This window comes from Chanos chanos, chromosome 2 (genome assembly GCF_902362185.1).
Source record: "Chanos chanos chromosome 2, fChaCha1.1, whole genome shotgun sequence".
NCBI classification, from domain to species: Eukaryota; Metazoa; Chordata; class Actinopteri; order Gonorynchiformes; family Chanidae; genus Chanos; species Chanos chanos.
Window position 1 is genome coordinate 32549064 of NC_044496.1, and position 20956 is coordinate 32570019.

At 41.1% G+C, this 20956-nt stretch overlaps 2 protein-coding genes across 2 annotated transcripts in view; both read left to right on the top strand.

Moving 5' to 3' along the window:
* plch1 (phospholipase C, eta 1) overlaps positions 1 to 11408 on the top strand; it is a 77404-nt gene extending 65996 nt beyond the window's left edge. Inside the window, 11 exon segments of the mRNA XM_030765249.1 lie at positions 166 to 290; positions 4787 to 4871; positions 6299 to 6445; positions 6764 to 6843; positions 7070 to 7129; positions 7512 to 7875; positions 8950 to 9843; positions 9878 to 10104; positions 10106 to 10126; positions 10699 to 10734; positions 10737 to 11408. Coding sequence (XP_030621109.1) covers positions 166 to 290; positions 4787 to 4871; positions 6299 to 6445; positions 6764 to 6843; positions 7070 to 7129; positions 7512 to 7875; positions 8950 to 9843; positions 9878 to 10104; positions 10106 to 10126; positions 10699 to 10734; positions 10737 to 11408 — 2711 coding nt within the window.
* A 2078-nt stretch (positions 11409 to 13486) lies between these two features.
* Positions 13487 to 20805, top strand: olfcr1 (olfactory receptor C family, r1). Its single transcript, XM_030765250.1, has 6 exons — positions 13487 to 13713; positions 15556 to 15832; positions 16071 to 16904; positions 17514 to 17723; positions 18139 to 18262; positions 19892 to 20805. The coding sequence occupies exons 1-6, from the start codon at positions 13487 to 13489 to the stop codon at positions 20803 to 20805; spliced, it is 2586 nt and encodes an 861-aa protein (XP_030621110.1).
* Positions 20806 to 20956: the final 151 nt, after the last annotated feature.

Here is a 20956-nt window from a genome sequence, read left to right on the forward strand (position 1 = left end):
ATCTGTGAGGAAAAGTCTGTTTACAATGCTTTTTTGAATTTGCTCCTGAAGAGATATAGTCCTGCTCTCAAATACTGTTCATTAGGAAGAGGGGCCATCAGGCAAGTGAGTATGCTAAGGTTACACCCATGTCTTAACAGTGACTGATAAGATTCTGTGTTCCAGGCTCATTCAACCCGCTCTGTGATGACCCTCTTCCAGCTTATCCTAAGAAACAGCTGGTGCTCAAGATCATCAGTGGGCAGCAGCTGCCCAAACCACCTGACTCCATGCTGGGGGACCGAGGAGAGGTGAGGGAGAAAGGAATGCACCTGTCAGAGTGCCAAACTCAGAATGCATGTAGTTAGGGAAAAGGTTAGAGGAATCTAGTTCTATCACTTCATTATTAAGTCACATTTCTGGCATAGTGGCAGGTGAAGGGTTGCCACATTCATTTATGAAAAGTATATTGCACAGAGTGCCTCAAAAATATAGCCTACATTTAGTTACCCATTAAGTTATGGGTATAGAAGTCCTGCAAACTAGGCTCAAGCATTTAGTTACCCATTAATTTAAGGTGTAGAAAGTTACACGTACAGAAATCCTGAGAACTAGATTCAAGCATTTAGTCACCCATTAATGTACGGGTATAGAAAGTTATGAATATAGAAATCCTGAAAACTAGTTTGGGGGAGACTGCCAAGTCAGGGCCAGATATAACTGAGTCCCACCGCTAGACCATTTACTTCTCTTCTGGTGCTAAGTCTTCAATGAATTCTAAGTTTCAAAAAGCAATCGAAATCTTGAAGAGTCTGGTGCAGTATAAGTGTATTGTAACCACTTGAGAGCAGTTTACAACAAACTGAGTCAGGTCCGGGGAGTGACTTACTAACCGTCACGCACCACTTATAGTTATACAAAAATATGTAGTTATACAAGCATATCAAAGATTATCTAATGATAAGTCCTCTGATGACTGTCTTGACTAACACCTTCTTTGCCTATCTTGATAGACACCATCATTTCCTAATGACCTAGTCAGAAAGTGACACCTGTGACCTAGGTCAAAAAATAAGTGAGCAGTATGTCTTACATTGGCACCTACATTGACAAATGAACAAAGGTGAATGCAAGGAGTAGTGTCTCACACTAAACATCATTACACACTTGATTCATACCTGCTTGGTCTTGACTAAGACTAAATCAGAATACTGTTGGAAATACAAAGAATAAATGAGAGCACTGTTTCATCTTAGTGCCCTTGGCTATATTCCAACACAGTCTTTTCATTTCCTCCAAAAAAGGCTCACACCATGTAACCTTGAATGTTTGACCATCAGCACAGAGACAAACTCAAATGACCTTTTTTTATTCCCCCATTCGCAGATCACATCTTTATAAAAGAACTTTACACATTTGCTTTAGTATAAATGACTATATAATTATGAAATCTTAATACAAAATGATTATGTTGATTACCTCACACAAAAATGGCTACATAGCTGTTACAATGTCTTCTTCTCGGGCCAAGAAACATTTTTTTCTCCAACACTAGACTGAAGTTCAATAGGTCAGGTATGACAGTGCAAAAGGACACCAAGAGCTAACGGTGTGCAGGCAAAAACAACCTTTTGTTTTTTCTGCTTTTTCTCATAGAATCATTTTTAAAAATGTTTTGTGAAAATAATCATCAGTACACTAAATCATTTTGTGATTACTTGTTGAAGATTCATAAACATTGTTTAAAATGACTTTATGGCCCTACACTCTGAACTATTGAACCTACACAACAGCCATTTTTTCATTGCTTATCCAAATATAAATTTCCAACATATTTTATAGGATCCACAGGACCACAGGTGATTAACTGCAACCACAAATTTAACGTGCAAAATCCGAATCTGAAGGCTATCTGAGTGGGGCTTAGTCCTGGACTTTGGTGGAGAAACATCTCGGTGGACATCTCAGCATGTAGCTCAAGTATTTTTGAATCCTAGGACAATTTTAGGTCTTGATCTTAGAGATTCTGGCACAATGAACATCTCCTGGGAAGATTCACCACGATTCTGAACTTCATGACTTTGGATAATGTGGCGCTGGTGGTGGTTCAGTTGAGCCTTAAAGCCTTGGAAATAGTATTGCAACTTTCTAGACTGTCAGTGGCAGGTTTTTTTTTCCTGGAGGTCTCCAGAGGTTACTTTGGATTTTGGCATATTTGCTGACAGAAATTTTGTGCTTCCAACCTCACTCTCAGGGTAAGGGCAAATTGTAGACTGGCACAAAGGAGCCCTGATTGTTTACACTAACTGCTGACCATAATTATGTCTTAAAATGGGCTGTTTACCAGAGGAGGCAGTGATTTTTCCATCAATGAAGGCTGCAGATTTGATTACCTTTCCAGTGGCATCTCTGACACGGAAAGTCTGGTGGGGCACCAATAACTGGACATTCTAAAATGTCAAAAGGGTTAACGTGGCTTAATGTTCCAAAAACTGCGATCGACGCTTACCAAATTTCTCTCTGACATGTCTTGTCATAAACTCTTCCACCTGTCAAGAAATCAAAACCAAAATCCTATTAGTATGGACGTTATCTTACATTAGACGTTTTCCTCTCCATCGATGGCCATTATATGAAAAAAGCTTAACATGGCTTAATGTTCCAAAATAGCATCCAGTAATCACCAAATTTTCACTGACATCTCACACGTCATAAACACCATCTCCTATCAAAAAAGCAAAACTAAAATCCAAGGAATATGGTAGTTAGGGCCATGTCACGTTAAGTGTCCATTAAGTTTAACGCAGCTTAATACGCCAAATCTACGATCAAAGATCACCATTTGCTCTCATACATCTCTTGTTACGAGCTCTCTCCCATCTTAAAAATTCTAATTGAAGTACATAAGGATTTCCTATGTGAGATGTCAGACAAATTTGGCGATCATTGATTGCTGTTTTGGAACATTAAGCCATGTTAAGCTTTTCCCTTATAATGGGCCTCAATGGAGAGGAGAGCACTTAACGTGAGAAGTTAACGGCCATACTCCTGGGGTTTTGGTTTTGATTTTTTACGGGGGGGAAGCGTTTGTGACGAGATGTCCGAGAGAAGTCTGATGACCATTGATTGCAGTTTTGGAACATTAAGCCACGTTAAGCTTTTCCTCGCTAAGCCTTAAGGCTTAGAATGTCCCTTGTATGGGTAGCATCTAACTCATCAATGAAACTACACACAAACCTACTTGCTCAAAGAATCCAAACACAAACATACTTCATCAATGTGATCACAAATGAACTAAATTTAACTTTAGTCGACTTGATTCATTATATTGCCTTGCTATTAGTAGTAGCGGCTAACATAACTGTGATGACTAGCTCGCTGTGTAGCAACGGCGATACCCTAAACAGCATCTACTAAACATCTTGACGTATATCATTCTAATATTTTTATTGGCTGCTCTCAGCATGGGGGCCAACATGATCGTGACCCACAGCCATAATTGAAATCGCGATGAACATGCCTACAATGTTCAACTGCTCAGTTGGTTAAACGAACACTAACAGGCCCGCCCCACTGTCACCGAACAAAGACTGCTAGGAGAACTACAGACCTTTACGCAACATGTACAGGAAGATATTGTGAATGTGTCGGACAGCGCTACCGTTGTCATATGTAATAAACACACAACGATGTTAGTTACGAAGACCAAAAAAAATAAAAAATACGTGTACGTGTACGTGTACATACACGTGTGTGTGTGTGTGTGTATGTATATATATATATATATATATATATATATATATATATATGTAATGTATTGTTACACTGAATTATTGATCGTGTTGTGGGCTGCTGCATGATACATGTGTTGGGGCCAGGCCCCACCGGCCCCTGATGTAGAGACGCCCCCCCTTTTTTTTGTCTCTAGTCTCTCGCTAGTCACTCATATCAAGAACACAACCAAAGCTGCCTTTTATCACCTCCTTAACATAGCTAAAATTAGGCCCTTTCTAAGTATGGCTGATGCAGAAACCATTGTTCACGCATTCGTCACGTCTCACCTCGATTACTGCAATGTTCTTTACTCTGGTCTGTCTGCCTCTAGTACCAATAGTCTTCAGCCGGTCCGGAATGCTGCTGCAAGAATTCTGATCAGAATGAGGAAGTTTGATCACATTACCCCTGTCCTGGCTTCCCTTCATTGGCTCCCAATTCGTGCAAGGGCAGATTTTAAGGTCCTCTTATTAACATCTAAAATTTTACATGGGCTTGCACCTTCCTACCTGTCTGACTTAATTACACCCTATAACCCACCTTGCACCCTGCGCTCTCAAGATTCTGGACTATTAGTCATTCCATTCCAAGAGTTAAAAAGAAGTCCGCTAACAACCGAGCCTTTTCCTATCGCTCTCCCTTCCGCTGGAATGGTTTACAAATTCTCTCCATACCTTTAAAACCAGACTAAAGGCTTATCTATTTTCTCAAATTTACGCATAATATAATTTTGATTTGACTTTGTTATAGACATGTAAAGCCCTTTGAGACTATAAATAGTGATATTAGGCTCTAAATAAACATTATTATTATTATTATTATTATTATTATTATTATTATTATTATTATCAAAGAAATGGAAGGTAACCTTTCATATCAAAGAAATGGAAGAGCCTCCTAATTTTGGTAACAAATCTTCTCTTGGACAGTCTCGGTGCATGACTGAACACACAAAAACACTTGACTTTTTACAATGTTATGCATTAATGCTGAATCACTAGCCTCTCATTAAGTGTGCTTCTGTCTCCTTTAGATTATTGACCCCTTTGTGGAAGTGGAGATCATCGGCCTTCCAGTGGACTGCTGCAAAGAGCAGACCAGGGTCGTGGATGACAATGGTAGGATCACTTTGTTTGTCCATGTGTATGCATGATGTGCGTCACATGGCTGGTTCAATAGCTCTGAATTACAGGTGAACTCTCAGCTGCCTGTGAAGATAAAAGATTTTGGACTGATTGTGAAATACTTCTGGGTATCTGTAAGACTGAAAATTGCCTGTGTGGTTAATACTGTCCTCCAATCTCAAGAAAAGACAGTTCTCTTCCTGTTTCTCTCACATCACGCAGAGATGATATTATGAATCCTTTTTAACATTATACAGTGTGATGAGGTATGATGTACATTTAAACCATTTTCCTGTGCAGTCATTTGCTGTTGATTTTGTATCTTCTCGTTGATTTAACTAGCTAGTAATAATGATGAACAACTTTCTCTTTAAGGAAACCAGACCCCTTTTAATGAGGCTTGTTGAATTGTTTACGTGACATTTGCCTTAACTATAGTGAAGAGACATTCTGTTACAACCGTTATTAATTTCCCCATCAAGCATCACTGGGTAGAACTCTTGGCATCATGGAAGAATTCACACAACATAGAACTTGTAGTCTTTTTCTGTAGTCTATGTAAGTCAAACTGTTAACAATGGATTCTAAATAGAGTTACAACAGTGTCTGAACGTGGAGTGGTTTTAATAAGGAACGGTTTGAATGCAGGGTGTATTGATCACTGCTTACAAGTTCATATAGCAAATGTACATATGCAGACCTGCTCAGAAACTGGTTCCTGCCTTTGGTGAGACATAGTCTTGTGGAAATGAGCAGCTAAGTTGGTTTAAATGCATCTGACTCCTAATTTTATTGATCTAAGCCCCTTCAGCTAAATTGGAAGTATGAGTCAAGCTATTCATTTGTCGCCTCTTTAGCTAGCTCTCACAGTGCAGGATTATGGATACCAGAAATGATTCATTTTAGGTTTGAGGAATGAATATCGATTGGAAAAAGAACTCATTGATGAGTGACAAAGGCAGAATGTACTTTGCTCATTATTACTGCACTGATTGCAAGTTACAGTGGGATTTGGTGATCTTGTTTATGCTGGCATTTAATGTTCCCATTAATGTTATTTTCCACTGAAGAGGACTCATGTGTGGGTGTGTTTATTTTTATTCAATTATCATTATGTATTTTCTGCTGACACACATTTTATGTCAGCAAAATCAACACACGCACATCTACCACTTAAATGTTTAGTGTATAATTACTGATACCCTAGTGTATGCAGTGGAATGACACTTAAGTCACCCTTCTGTTGAATTTATGGTCGTATAGAAAAGTATGTAGTAACCATTATGATCATTTCATGTGATAACTGACTTTGCCCCCTATTTTAACAAGTTTTAAAAGGTCGTAGGATTGAGTGTGCGGGTGAGCTTGTGTTCTGCATTTTCGTGTTTTATAAGTCTGATGGGTATGTGTTCCCTTCTCAGGCTTTAACCCAGTGTGGGAGGAGACTCTGTCCTTCACTTTGCACATGCCTGAGGTGGCACTGGTGCGTTTCCTGATCTGGGATCATGACCCGATTGGACGTGACTTTGTGGGCCAGAGAACCCTAGCATTTAGCAGCCTCATGCCAGGTGAGAGAGTAGATTTCTGGCAAACATTCCCTGTGTAATGTCTGATTCCAAATCAATTACAGTATTTCAGTGCAGAGAATCCAGGACCTCTGTTGTAGCTTTTTGCCAGATAAATGCATTTACTATGTCTGAATGTATGAGAACAGTTGAGAACTCAGTTTTGTCATCTCGCCTGAGTCTAAGGCTCAATGTTAATGCTTCAGGTGTTTGGCTTTGATGTATATGTAGTTGTACTTCACTGCCACTGAAACCAATGTCAGAGAACACACTCCTCTCCTCCTACCACTCTCACTATGTCATTATCTGTTTTTTCCTCAGGTTATAGACATATTTACCTGGATGGGCAGACAGAGGCCTCTATCTTTGTCCACATTACTGTCCATGAGATTTATGGCAAGGTTGGTGCTTTCTGTTTTGAGCCAGAGGACATTTCCATTCACTCTGTAATTATGCTGAGCTGTGACATTATTTTTTTCTAATCCTTCAGACCTTTCTCATTTTGTCGAAAATGCAAAAACATAAAAAAAAACAGTGCAGCATTTGGGAAATTCAGTGGTAAAATATTAGACAATCTTGCTTGGTCTTTGACCGTATTCAAACTCTTCAGAACTCTTTACTTTCCAGTGGAGTCCCCTAGTCCTCAACCCCAGCTATACCATAATGCACTTTCTAGGAGTTAACAAGGTATTCTGGATATTTCAGTGTACTGCATGGCACTGCATGACTTGACTTGACTATGTGTCAATGTGACATACTCCATGTGAAAAAATCTACATACTCTGTATGTTAATGTGACTTCCTGTATATGTGTGTTTGGATTTATCATTTATGCTTTGATTTTGTTCTTATGTGTGTCCCTTGTTCATAGAATGTCTGTGAAAGTAAATAATTAATGGCTAATACTAGAAGATCATGTTGTGTGTGTTTCATGGTTTTAAATATATTTTCGAAGGCTTTTAACTGCAATTTGTCTGCATTTCTCACCTCTGTTAGACAGCAATAGTAGGTGATATATGTTTCCCGTACATGCTTACCATTTCTTCCACTTTCATTCCCTCCCTCTTAGGGTCACCATTTGCGGGGTATCAGAGGTCTGTTTAAAAAAAGCTCCAAGTCATCCGTGGACACACAAGCAGGGCTCTCACCTCGCAAGGGGTCAGTAAGTGACCACCTTTTACGGCGGACAGCCAGCGCCCCTGCCAAGGGCCGCAAGAAGACCAAGATGGCTGTGCCTGAGTGTTCGTCCGAGTGGAAGGTCAGCTCTGGAGACCCCAAGGCTACTGCAGCTGAAGTGGAGAGACGTGTGGGTCCACGTGCCACCCTCCAGCATCGTCCAGCGTCTATGCCCCTTGAACACCTTCTGCAAGACCAGCTCATCCTCACCTCTCCCATCCAGGAAGGGCCTGATCCTAGGGCTGACACTCTTTCTGGTGCGTTCAGCCTAGTTGAATCAGCCTCACTGTGCACTGAATATCTCACATGAGCTGTGAGGGACCTGAAATCTGAAGTATTAAGAACAAAAAACGGTGTGAATGTTGGGGAAAATTCATTTTCAGTTTTCAGCTTTCACCTTTTACAAATGTAGCCCCTTCTGATTTCTGAGAGCTTTCATAATCTAATCTAATCATAATCATAATCTATTAACGAAAAAAAAAATAAAACTTCAGGTAGTAAGGACAACTCAGGGAAAAAAAACAAGAAAAAAAGAAAACAGTTCTTGGATCTCTAGTTATGAGCATAAAGTCTGTTTTTGCTTCCAGTAGGGCATATGTTTCCCTAAAAACACTGATTCTGGATAGCTGCTGGTTAGCTTTTGTTACAATGATGAAATATTTGTTCCATTTGTTCTCCAAGTCATAGCTTCCTCACTAATTAAAATGGTAGTTGTGTATCTGGTCATTGCCTGTGTTGTCATGTAACAAAGGTACCTGGTGAAATGCTGTTCTGCAAATTTTGGTGGTCATACACTATTGGTTTCTCTTGTTTCTGGTGTTTACGTTTTTCAACAATATACTGAGTTTTTTTAACCCTCCATATGCTTTGTACAGGCTTACAGGCTTTTCTTCCTCAGCACTTCAGCTCACCTTTGTCTTGTTCTGTCTTTACTGTTATGCTTCTTTTTAATAGAAAACTGACTAGGAAGCCCCTGCAGGTAATGCACAAACCTTACATGGGGGGTTGACTCATCTGAAACATCCCACGATTGCATCATTTCACTGATCTATTTTAAGTTCTAGAAAATTGAATTAAAATTCACATTTTTTGAAGTCACAAAGCATTGAATCAGATCATATTCTCCAGAGTGATATTTTGGGGGAAAAAACGAACAAAATCAGTGTTTCCTTGGCACCTGCACAGCCTCATTCTCACCCGCCGCCTCAGCCCTACTTGATGCTTCATTCCATTTGTCCTGTGGATCACCCTTGGTTTTGCTGTTTTGGTATTTCTTGCAATTCTGTGGAACTCACTGATATTGTTCCTTTTTTCTGAAATGTCTCCCACAGATACACTTCTCCACTTTGACCAGCCTAGATCTGTCTCAGTGGATCTGCTGACCGAAATCCTCACCTTTAATTACCCTCATATTGACAGTCAATCAACCCACCACCAACCAACGAACCAACCAATCCTAGACGGAATGGGAGAGACAGAGCAGGAGACATCTAACCTTGCAATTAAGACCACAACATATGATCTCACACATCTGCTTCAAGATGGACTTATCCAACCAGGTGATTTAGCTCCTTCCACAGGACCTGCAGGCCACCAGTCCTTCTTGGATTGTGATGTGAACCTATCATTTGAAAGTGTCCACATTAAAACTGCTAAAACAAACAACTATAACAGGACTGAAGTAAAACCTGAAGAAGTCCCACTTTTTGCCCTTTTCCTCTCTCCTCATTTTGTGGAGGATCAGCCCACTCAGCAAAATCAAGCCTCCCTGCAAGACAGTACCATTTCCCAACTGATCGATGCAGTCTCACGCAGAACTGAGTATGACACCTGTGGATCCATATCTGCCGTACTGGGTCAGATTGAATTCACTGATGAACAGAACAGTGTAACTTTGGGGTCTGGTTCAAGGCCTTCTCATCTTTCTGTTTCCCCCAGTGCCCTGCATGTATCTACTGTGAACCTTTCCAGCACTCCTCTTCAAGTAGGCCAAAATGAGTGCCCTCCTGGCATGGAGAGAAAAAACACCAACAATCCTCTCAAGGTAACGCAGGACGACAGCTTTCCCTGTAAACTTAAACATTCTGAGACACCTTTCCCTTCCAGCCCAGAGACCACTGAACCAGCCTTTTACACCATATTGGATGAGGAAGTGCTGTCTCTTGTCTCTAGGTTCAGTTTGAGTGATCAGATACTGAGTTCCGAGGAAGAGGCTTCCCCTGAGGGTACTGACAAGAGAAAAACCCTGTTTACCCACAGGTATAAAATACCATCTGGATGAGTTATTGAGGGGGGATGCGTGCTGGGAGCATTACAGAGGTGAGAGTTATGGAGGTCTGCATCAGTTGAAGGACTCTTTGCAGAACTTGAGGTCTGGAGGTTATGGAGGTACCTTTGTCAATAGCATAGCCTCAGACTGCTTTGTACTCTGCCAGGGTGCAGCTGGGAGCAGTCTGTTAGAAATCGAGATCAATGTGGATGAAGATTCCTGTGGACAGTGCCCTCACGGTATACCCTCCAAGCCATGACAAAGAACGTGAAAGCCACCTGAGTTACTGTCCGCTCAAACCAGACATTCCATCTTCATGTGCCCACATATGAACAATCTTCTCCTTACAAACCTACTTTCCTCCAAAGGCAGTCATGCCAGGCCTCTCCTCAGTTTTACACGCGCTATCTCCACAGCACAGACCCTACCAGCCACCCCCACTGCCAGCATCCACTGAACTTCAGTGCTCTTCATCAGGGCAATTACCCATGCCAGCAGCACCTGGAGGGCCCAACAACAGTAGTGAGACTTTTGTTAGAGCATGTCAGTCAGGCGTTATAATGGACATGTTCTTAGTGGAGGCAGATAGCTGGGGACAGGCATGATCAGACAGGCTGTAAAAGACAGTTTCATAGAGAATGGCAGGTCAGGATTGTGTACCTCAGACCGAGCATCAGTGCTTTTGTAGAGAACTCTTCCCCACCCAACTCAGACCATGACATGGTCTGCAACACTACAGAGTTTGGAGACTGCTTTGGTCCATCACATTCACGCTCCTGTTCCACTTTACAACTTAGTTTACCACCCCTAGGCTGCACAGATTGCAACATTGCCTCTTCAAACATGTCTAAGATTCTCAGCCCCTCCAAGTCCAAGAATTTGGGTGACCTGACATCTGAAGACATCTCCTGCAACTTCCAAAGCAAATACAAAGTCATCAGTCGCAGTATCATACCGTCCTCGCTACACGATGTGAGACAGACGGTCAATCTGACAAACCATCGACAGTCTGCTGACTCCCTGACAGAGCAGCTATGCAAACTTGTGACTCTGGAACAGGACTGCCCTGAGCTCTTCGTACCCAAAGTTCAGCCTGTCACCTCAATGCTTACTCCTAGCCTCTCCAGCTCTTCTGCAACTGCAGCAGGTGACCAGGAGGACCCTCCAACCTTCCTGTCACGGCGACTGTCATCCCACAGCCAGAGCCGTGTGCATCACATTGCCAGCCATGCCCGTGAACGACAACAGGAAGCACTTAAGTTCAAGCCCATGAGTGGCACTTGAGTGATGCTCCGCAACAAGCCATTGTCTTCCCAGAACTCTTCTTCCAACCGACACTCCGCTGGCTCCTATATCTCTTGTTGCCTGGATCGTATGGGACTAGAGTACAGGGGACTGCCTGAAGGGGCCTGTACAACCTTGCGCCATGGCTACAGTGATCAGTTCTACTCTGACACCGTGCTTCCCTCCAGCTCCTGCTCCTTCTCAGAGCCAGAGATCTAATTCTTGCTGAGACTTTGACTTGTGAGGCATTCTCTGTCCAACACCATGAAAGGAGCTCTTGGTCAGTATGAATGCACTTCATAATAACGTAGGAGATGTGTTCCAGGGTATTTCCAGGAACATGTAAATAGTGGTCATGTGATGAGTCTCTTGTCTTTTGTGCTACACTATCTTGACAGCATTCCTCTGTGTGTATGTGCTGTTTACCAGTAGATTATGTTCGCCAATAAGTGCTGTCTGACAATAGTTGATAAAACAAAGTCATTTGATTGCGTGTTTTATGATGGCAGTGTTGTCTCAGTCTTATTTTTGTCCCTTTTTCAGTGTAGTATATATAGTTTAACATATCAAATAGGGCCTCACTTTTTTAAATGCGTAGTCTTTTATTGGGTCTTCCTTTCTCTCAGATATTACTTTTTTTCTTTGGTGTTTGTACATACAATTTTGACATGTACTCCCATTTATGGTATTAGGGTTTTAGTTTGAAATAAACTGACTGCTTTTAGAACAACAACAGGATATGCATGTGTCAACATGTTCAGCATGACTATGCACAGATCTGTAGATGTCTCCATAGCTGAAAACTTGCACAGAACTTTCTGCTGAATGTAACATTATCTGAAGAGTTGCTTGCTCTGACTTGCTTGCTTGCTGTGAGTCATGAATTTAAAGATTTTAACACATCATATTTTAAAGGTTTGGGACTAAAATTTTATTTTTATAATTGCTTTGATACTGATAGAAAAAAATATCTTGTTGGTTATATATTTTCTTTTAAAAGGACAGTTTCACAGTAACCCACCTAGAGAAGGCATTCTCAGATATGTGTTTTAAAACTAACCACACTCCTTTTTTATTTTCTTTGTTATGAATAGCATCTAGGTAATCTTTGTATGGTTAAACATGAAATGACTGTGAGCATTTTCCTACTGATGCAATAAAATTCTGAAATTTTTGCCATGGAGGAAATAAACAATATAGTGCAGCATTGTCTGGCACGTTTTCATTTTGCCCTCTCTGAATTCTGAATTGTTTCTCAGATCCTATGTTTTTGGTATAACTGTTAAAACTGAAGTAATTCTTGTCCCATATATCTAAACTGTCCTCTGTACTACATCTGTATAGGAGTAGAAAGACACATTGTTTAGAGCAAGCAAAAGCAAGCAAAAGAGTACCAACCCCATCTCAGAAACCACTGATGTTGTCAATAAGCTCTTTCATGGATAAGTAATGTTTTAGGTAGTATTAATCAGATTACAATGATAATATCCAAAATAAGGAAAGAGGGAAGTTGCTGCTGTAGCTATCTACACAGGTATTGCTATTCTCTTCTTCAACCTTTTCCTTACAGTTCCATTAATGCAAGGTTATGACCGGATGAACTTGTTTCATGGAGAGCAATGAAAATATCATAGGACTGTAAGAACTTAAAAGGTTGCACACTGCTCTACAAACATCTGATTTGCATAGCATATGATCCAAATCTAACCTGACAGCTCCAGGGTGGACATGGTCTCAGAAATACTCAGGGTTGAGCTGGGACATGATTTTGGCCAGCACAAACACATCTCAGGATCTAATGGGTTAGAAATTGATGTGAAATGAATACCTGCACCTGTGGCAACGGCACAGTTTTATTGCTCCTAATGAAAACATCAGTTCTGGCTGAGCGTACATTTGTTTTAAATAACAACAACAAAAAAATAACAAAGAAAAAAATTCTTTCTGCTCCATACGCATGAAGCATAACAGTTAAAGATCAGATGTGCCTTTGCTATTTAAAATTACCCATCATTACCTGAACGCCAACTGAAATCACATTGGGCCTAAAATTACTTTGCTCCCCTCTGCTGGTTCTTTCAACCATGCACTCATCTTTAAGCACCAAACATTTAGTGCCAACTGATTACCAGCTCAGGGGAAGAGCCATTTGCAGATTCTCTATGCTATTGGATTCTTGTTTATTTCACACCCTCCTAGGAACCTGTGATTGTTACAAATACGCATATAAACTTGGCACTGACACACAGTCACAGGGACCAGTCAAGCCCATGAGCATGTTTGTGGCCTCTGGCTGTCTGTTGCATACAGTGACTATGATAGTGTTGGCCCTGTGGACATTTGGAGAGGGAATGATAGAAGTTTTAGAGGTGAAGATGTGGCAGGAAAGGTGTAGGAGCTGGGATACAGCCACGCATCTTGACAATGTGGGGCTCTTTCAGAATGGTGATGTTGTTATTGGGGGCCTCATCAACTTCCACAACCTGCCCACTGCACAGGACCTGACCTTTACCAGCCTGCCTGACCTGAAGCCTTGTGTTAAGTAAGCGAGTCTCTAGTTTTCTCTGTCTCTCTTTTTCTGCCTACTACCTAGGATCCCCCCAAAAGGACTTTTCGTTGCTCTAAGAATTTTTTCATTAGGATATTTTGTGAATTTTTTTCTCAAACTTGTTTCAAATACACTAGAGTTAACTTCAGATTCCAAGAGCACCTGGATTCCAATGGTTTACACAGAGCTTGTATTTGCAGTCTGTCTGGTGAGGGTTAATGGTTTATTGTAAATCTTAAACACTGCATTGCAGTAAAATGACCACATGTTATTAATTATTGCTTGTTCAACAGCTACAAAAAGACAATTCATAATATCCGAATGAGGCTCTACCTAGGGCGGCATGGTGGTGCAGTGGGTAGCGCTGTGAATTGGAGACACTAAACTGCCCCTAGGTATGAGTTTGTTTGTCTGTGTGTCTGCCCTGTGATGGACTAGTGACCTGTCCAGAGTGTTTCCCTGCCTTTCGGCCTATGAGCACAGGGATAGGCTCCAGCACCCCCCGCGACCCTAATTAGGATAGGCGGTTTAGATAATGAATGAGTGAGAGAGAGGCTCTACCTACTTTATGTTCTGTTCTTATTTGTCTTCTTGGATAAATTGAGCTTGGTTTTGATTTCTAAGATATGTGCATTGGTCTATCTCTTTATTAGCGTGTAGGTATAGTACAACCAATCTGTTATGAAAAGAGGAATTTAAATTGAATGTGAAAACATTTACAGTTCATATTTCTCATAGTAAAAAAATGGCTGGTGATAACCCTGTAACCCTTTCTCTGTCAGAGAAGCTGTTATTTTAGGCTCAGTTGAAGTAGGCTACTGATTTAAAATAAGGTATTGCCACATGTAGACCTCTTTAAATGAACCAAGCAGTACTGTGAAAGTGGACCAAAGAGTGAACCAAATGGGAAAAAAAGCCACTCTCTCTCTCTCTCTCATACACACACACACATTCTCTCACTCTCTCTCTCTCTCTCTCTCTCTCTCTCTCTCTCCATGTCTCAGTAAGCAGAGTAGTTTCCTCCCTCTCTAATGTGTCTTGAGAAATGAAAGGGTCAGAACACTGTTCTCAATGGAAAAACCAAGCAAACTCCTGAGACTACTCTCTCTTTTCAAGTTCCATTAAATCAACTGAAATGAACCTTAGTTATTCCCCTTAAGTGTATGGGTTCCTTTTCAGACATGTCATTCCACATGAAAAACACACTTGGCTAATTTCACAAAACACCACAAATTAGTTCTGCCTCTCCCCCCTCCAAAACAGAATATAAAATTATCTTTTTATTATTCATAATCTATTACATGATTTCAGAAAACGTGATTATGGCTTAATTAGTGTTATTATTATTATAGTATTATTAGTATAATTTTGGTAGACATTCATGATTTTTATATGGAGTGTGTTTTAAGATGTAGTACTGTTGTACTGAACATGATGAACATGACATGATTTTCAATATTCAGTTACTTTTCTCTTTTTTCTTTCTTTTCTTTTTATCATCTTATCTTTTTTTATCATTTATCAGTATACTTAATGTAAATATATTCTTATATTAAATGTGTACTTCTCTAACTAAATGGTATTTCAGAGTTTTTAATGTTTAATTTTAATTTTATTTTTGTTTTATTTTAGTGTTTTATTTGCTAATTTAACAGGCACACAGGCACAGTCACATGAGTACTGAAAGCTCATAAAAACAGGAAATGCTAAGCACCTCCAAACACAGTTCATTTGATTTCTTTTACTGGATTATAGTGGATGACTTAATGTTTACACTTGTTTACACTGATGTTTACACGTATGGTGTGCTGTGTGTACTTTTCATTGTGGTGTCAGTTTTCAGGGCGGCCCACTGCGTTGGGCACAGGCAATCGTATTTGCGGTGGAAGAGATTAACCAAGACCCCTTCCTCCTACCGGGTCTTCGTCTAGGGTACCAGATCATGGACAGTTGTAGCCGACATCCTTTCTCCCTGAGGGGAGCACTGGCCATGATTAGTGGGGGAAACCGCTCCTGTGACAAAACTGGCCCGGTGCGAATCATCATAGGGGAAGGCTCATCCACTCAAAGCATAATCCTGTCTAGAACCCTCAGTCCGCTTCATGTTCCTGTGGTGAGTCAGTGATTAACATTAATAACGTGCTTGTATCAAAGCCATATTGGGGCTGTAAATACATGGGAAGAATCTGAGAGACACACATCACATATGTGTTAGTGTGTTAATGTTGGTTTATGTTTTAGAAAATGTTAAAGAAATGGGCACCAAAAGAGCTATAGGGAATTGTGAAAGGTGTGAATGCTTTTAATGTTAGATTATGCATGAATCGCCAGTAAATCTGTTTTTCTGTCAGATTAGCTATCAGGCCACCTGTTCCTGTCTGAGTAACCGACGTGAGTACCCCAACTTTTTCCGGACCATTCCTAGTGATGTGTACCAGGCCCGCGCCATGGCTCATCTGGCCAAGCTTTTTGGCTGGACCTGGGTGGGTGCTGTGGGGGCTGATAATGACTATGGACGTTTGGCAGTGCAGGTCTTCCTGGAGGAGACCCAAGGCTCAAACATCTGCTTAGCTTTCTTTGAGACACTCCTCCGGGAGCGGTTAGCTCAAGATGTGGCCCGTGCCGCCTCGACAATCGAGGGGTCGCTGGCCCGTGTGATCCTAGTATTTGCCTGGCATGGTGATGTAGAGCAGCTGCTATTGGAGTTGTTGCGACGGAACATCACTGACCGACAGTTCCTTGCCAGCGAAGCCTGGAGCACAAGTACCAGTCTGCTCAGCAAGCCCCATCTCTACACTCTCACCAGGGGTATCTTGGGTGTAGCCATCCGAAGTGCTCCCATCCCCAGGTTCAAGGAGCACCTCACACAGGTGCACCCCTCCCGTTACCCAGGCAATGTTCTTCTGAAGGAGCTTTGGGAGGAGACATTTGGCTGCAGCCTGGCGCTGAACACCTCTGGACCCCCCACTAATAATTTGCCTCTCTGCAATGGGTCAGAGAGTTTGGAGGGGATCCAGAACACCTTCACAGACACATCTAACCTTAGGGTGACCTATAATGTATATCTAGCTGTGTACTCTGCTGCTCATGCATTCCACTCTCTGCTTAACTGCACTGCGCAGACCAGCTCCAGCTCAAACAAAACTTCACACTGTTCCACAACACAAGAGATTAACCTTGCACAGGTGGGTCTCTCAGGAAACCTGTATCATTTTACAGGAAAGCTTCTGTGATGTCAGCATAATTTTTTTGTCTCAGGGTTTTATTACTTTTGACGCAGCATTCAGCACTAAGAATGTAGCAGAACTTACCAAAATGAGCCATGCAGCCTCTGTCTGGGAGGATAGCGTCTTCCACAAGGATCAGAACCAGAACAATATTTTCCATTTCCAGTTATGCTGATACTGTCATGAAACTATCAAGCATTTGCCCAAATTTTTTTTTTCCAATATATTGCAACATTTCCAAACTTTAAAAGCATTTTCAGTGTGCAAAGTCCATGTTAAAATATTGTGATCAATAGTGGTGGGTGAGCAGATGTGTTTGTCAGGAGAAACGCAGTTCCAGTATCACTTCATCTTACATCAGGAACATCATTGGTAAAATATGGCAATCTGGGGAAAAATAATTATTCTGTGCTGTGTTTATTCAGAGGTGTTTTTTTTTTTTTTTTTTTAAATCAGATTTCTCACGTTTCTTTACAGCAAGGGATGAAAGAGACACACACATACAGTACACACACATGTATGCATTCATGTGAACATGTTTCTCTTTTGTCACACTCAATCCTGCAGCTCTTGGAGCATCTTAATAAAGTGCAATTCACCACCAAACTTGGGGAGAGCTTTTACTTCCAGGAGGGGGGGATCCCAGCAGTCTATGACCTGGTAAACTGGCAGGATGCACTAGATGGCACACTGCGCTGCGTCACTGTCGGTCGGATGGAGGGCTCCACACTCACTATCAGTGAATCAGCCGTTGTGTGGACTGCCAGTGCAAACAGGGTACAAGGTGGATTTTTATTGCGGAGAGACGTTAAAAAGACAGACAAAAACAGCATCAGGAAATTATTGTATTTTGTAATGTATTTTTTATTTGATAAGTTGCTTCCTCAGTATAATAGTAATATCGTGTTCGTTGGAGGAAGCTACTTTCGACATTGTTAAAAAAACAAATGAACAAAAATAACATCAATCAGAAGAATACTGAAGAGTATTTAGAAATCGTATTAAATGAACATTGATGGATATTATGCATGAACATTAAGTATAAGTGAGCTGTCCTCAAGACATGCACATATTACAACATAAATTAATACAGAGGGTAAATGCAGCTGCTGTCTATGTTTCTAATCCTTTTCCCTGTGTTTGTGTTTGTGTGTGTGTGTATGTGTGTGTGCATGTTTGTATGTGTGACCAGGTTCCTGTCTCTGTTTGCTCTGAGGAGTGTCCTCCAGGGACACGTAAAGCCACTAAAAAGGGACAGGCTGTTTGCTGTTTTGACTGTTTGCCCTGTGCAGAAGGTGAAATCAGCAACTCCACAGGTCTGTAAAACACCTGAGAATGTTGGCTGTAACACACAGTGTACACTGAGAGTGTAACACACGTTTCTTTTTTTTATAGGCCCGCCACCACCCTCCCTCTTTGGAGGACAGCTTTATTTTATTATTTATTTATTTATTTTCTGAGTGGAAATTCAATATCTTCAGTAAAGCCGCTCCGTACCCACCCTCCCACCCACCTAGCCTGATCCCATGTTAATACCCGAACACAGACAGACAGACAGACAGAGACACGACGAGATATGACAAGAACAGGTGGAAGGACGGACAGGAACTCAACGGACAAACAAGACAAGACATGACGAGACGTGACAAGACCAAACTAATAGACGGTCAGACCGACAAACAGACTGACATGACAGGACAATGAAAAGACCAAGCATTGCATATAATAAATGAGAGTTTATAGGGAAATTTATGTGGTTATGTAGGAGGTATGATATCAGAGTGTATGATGAAAGGTAGGAAGTAAGATTTTGGTGATGGCTGTAATGTGTATGTGCATATGTGTGTGTGCGTGCGTGCGTGCGTGATTGTTTGCGTGTGTGTGCGCCTGTGTGACTTTTGGAGTTGGTGGGTTTACTTTACAGGCAAATCCAATGAGATGATAAAGGGGCCCCAGATTTTTTCAAAGTGTGCGGTTTGGAGCTGGAATGTAATTTTTTCCATAGATATGTAATCTTTGAGGAGGTTTAACCTTAACATTGTGTGATATTTAATGTATTTCTAGTTTTCCAGTTCAGGAGGATTGTTTTCTTGATGATAGTTAAGGCAATAAGTATAGGCACAGTGTACCTGTTTCGAGAGTGTAACATCCTGTATACCGTTATATTGTTATATACTGTTTACAACTGGTGTTCCTGACACCTTTTCATGGTGTAACTCACCAGGACAGGTGTGTCTTTGTTCCAGACTCTACCAAATGCTAAGTTTATATGTAGAAGCAAACTCAGACACTAAGGTGGTCAGAGAGTGTGATATCAGCATTGTTAGCTTACTCCTTTAATGATACAATGCATTTATAAAGACATTAGTGCATGAAAATAACTGTTTGCATACTTTTGCCTCATAGGACACGGTAGATATTATGAAAATTGGGCACATGCTTTCTTGAACTGAACAAAACACATTTAAGCCCTGTCAGTAAAAATGACATAAATAGCATCAGTAATGATTTGCCTGTAGGTCCAAACTGTTACAGTAATAATGAAAACACGGTGCTTTATCCATCTTAATTGTAAGTAAGAGTGTAGGCTTTGTTCTTTCACTAGCTTTTATAAGCAGAACAAGCACTTTGGCAACTGGTCTTTCCTCAGAAACAAAGACAAAATTTATATGCAAATCATCAAATTTTCTCAAAGCAAGTTTTCACTTGGCTCTTTGTGAAGTATTTCATTTGCTGGGTCCCCTGCAAATTAGTAAAATGTATTATGTCTGTATCTATCACCCAGCCCATTCTCCACCCATTTGCAGGTCATGGCCCATGGTTTGAAAAACACTGATTAAGAAAATTACTGTAATTCTTTATTAAATAGCTCCAAAAATATGTTTAAAAAATATGTTTCAAAAATGTTTTTAAACAAACTATTGTATATGTTTGTTTGTCCCTAGGCTCTACAAAATGTGACACATGTCCACCAGAATTCTGGTCCAACAGTTTCAGGACAGCATGTGTTCCAAGGGATATTGAATTCCTCTCTTTCACTGATACCATGGGCATTACCCTGACAACTGTTGCCGTGTCCGGCGTTGTGACGACTGTAGCTGTGGCTGTGGTTTTCCTGTACAACAGACAGACACCCATTGTCAAGGCCAACAACTCTGAGCTGAGTTTCATGCTGCTGTTGTCAATTAAGTTCTGTTTCCTCTGCTCTCTGGTGTTTGTAGGACGTCCTTCACTGTGGTCCTGCAGGGTGCAGCAGGCTGCATTTGGAATCACATTTGTTCTATGTCTATCCTGCATCCTGGTGAAGACTATTGTGGTGCTTGCTGTATTCTGTTCAGCTAAGCCAGGTTCTACAGCACTGATGAAGTGGTTTGGACCTCGTCAGCAGCGAGGGAGTGTCTTTCTCTTCACCTGCATCCAGGTGATAATCTGTGCCATTTGGCTGTCCCTGAGCCCACCCTCTCCTCACCATAACTCAGGCCTACAGGGGTCAAAGGTCATCCTTGAGTGTGAAGTGGGCTCAGTGGTGGGCTTCGCACTTGTGCTGGGCTACATCGGGCTGCTGGCTGCCATCTGCCTTCTCCTGGCCTTTTTTGCTCGGAAGCTTCCAGACAATTTCAATGAGGCTAAATTCATCACCTTCAGCATGCTCATCTTCTGTGCTGTGTGGATAGCTTTTGTGCCTGCCTATGTCAGCTCACCAGGGAAATACAGTGTTGCTGTAGAGATCTTCGCTATCCTGGCATCTAGCTATGGCCTCCTTGTGTGCATTTTTGCTCCAAAATGCTATATAATTTTAGTCAGGCCAGAAAACAATACAAAGAAGTTTATAATGGGGGAAAGGCTCAGAGGTCAATAATAAAATAATTTTACAATGAGCATTATTATCCTACCTGAATGCTTTTTGTTTTGACAAATTTCATTAACCCCTTCAATAAATATGGTAAAAAGTGTACACCCTGACAGAAAAGCAAGTCTACTGAAATCCACTTATGTGTTTAGCTGTTTAG

Coding starts and splice junctions, on each gene's coding strand:
- olfcr1 (XM_030765250.1), top strand. CDS start 13,487: ATGATAGTGTTGGCCCTGTGGACATTTGGAGAGGGAATGATAGAAGTT. Junction 13,714..15,555: donor GACCTGAAGCCTTGTGTTAA/GTAAGCGAGTCT, acceptor TTGTGGTGTCAG/TTTTCAGGGCGGCCCACTGC. Junction 15,833..16,070: donor GTCCGCTTCATGTTCCTGTG/GTGAGTCAGTGA, acceptor TTTTTCTGTCAG/ATTAGCTATCAGGCCACCTG.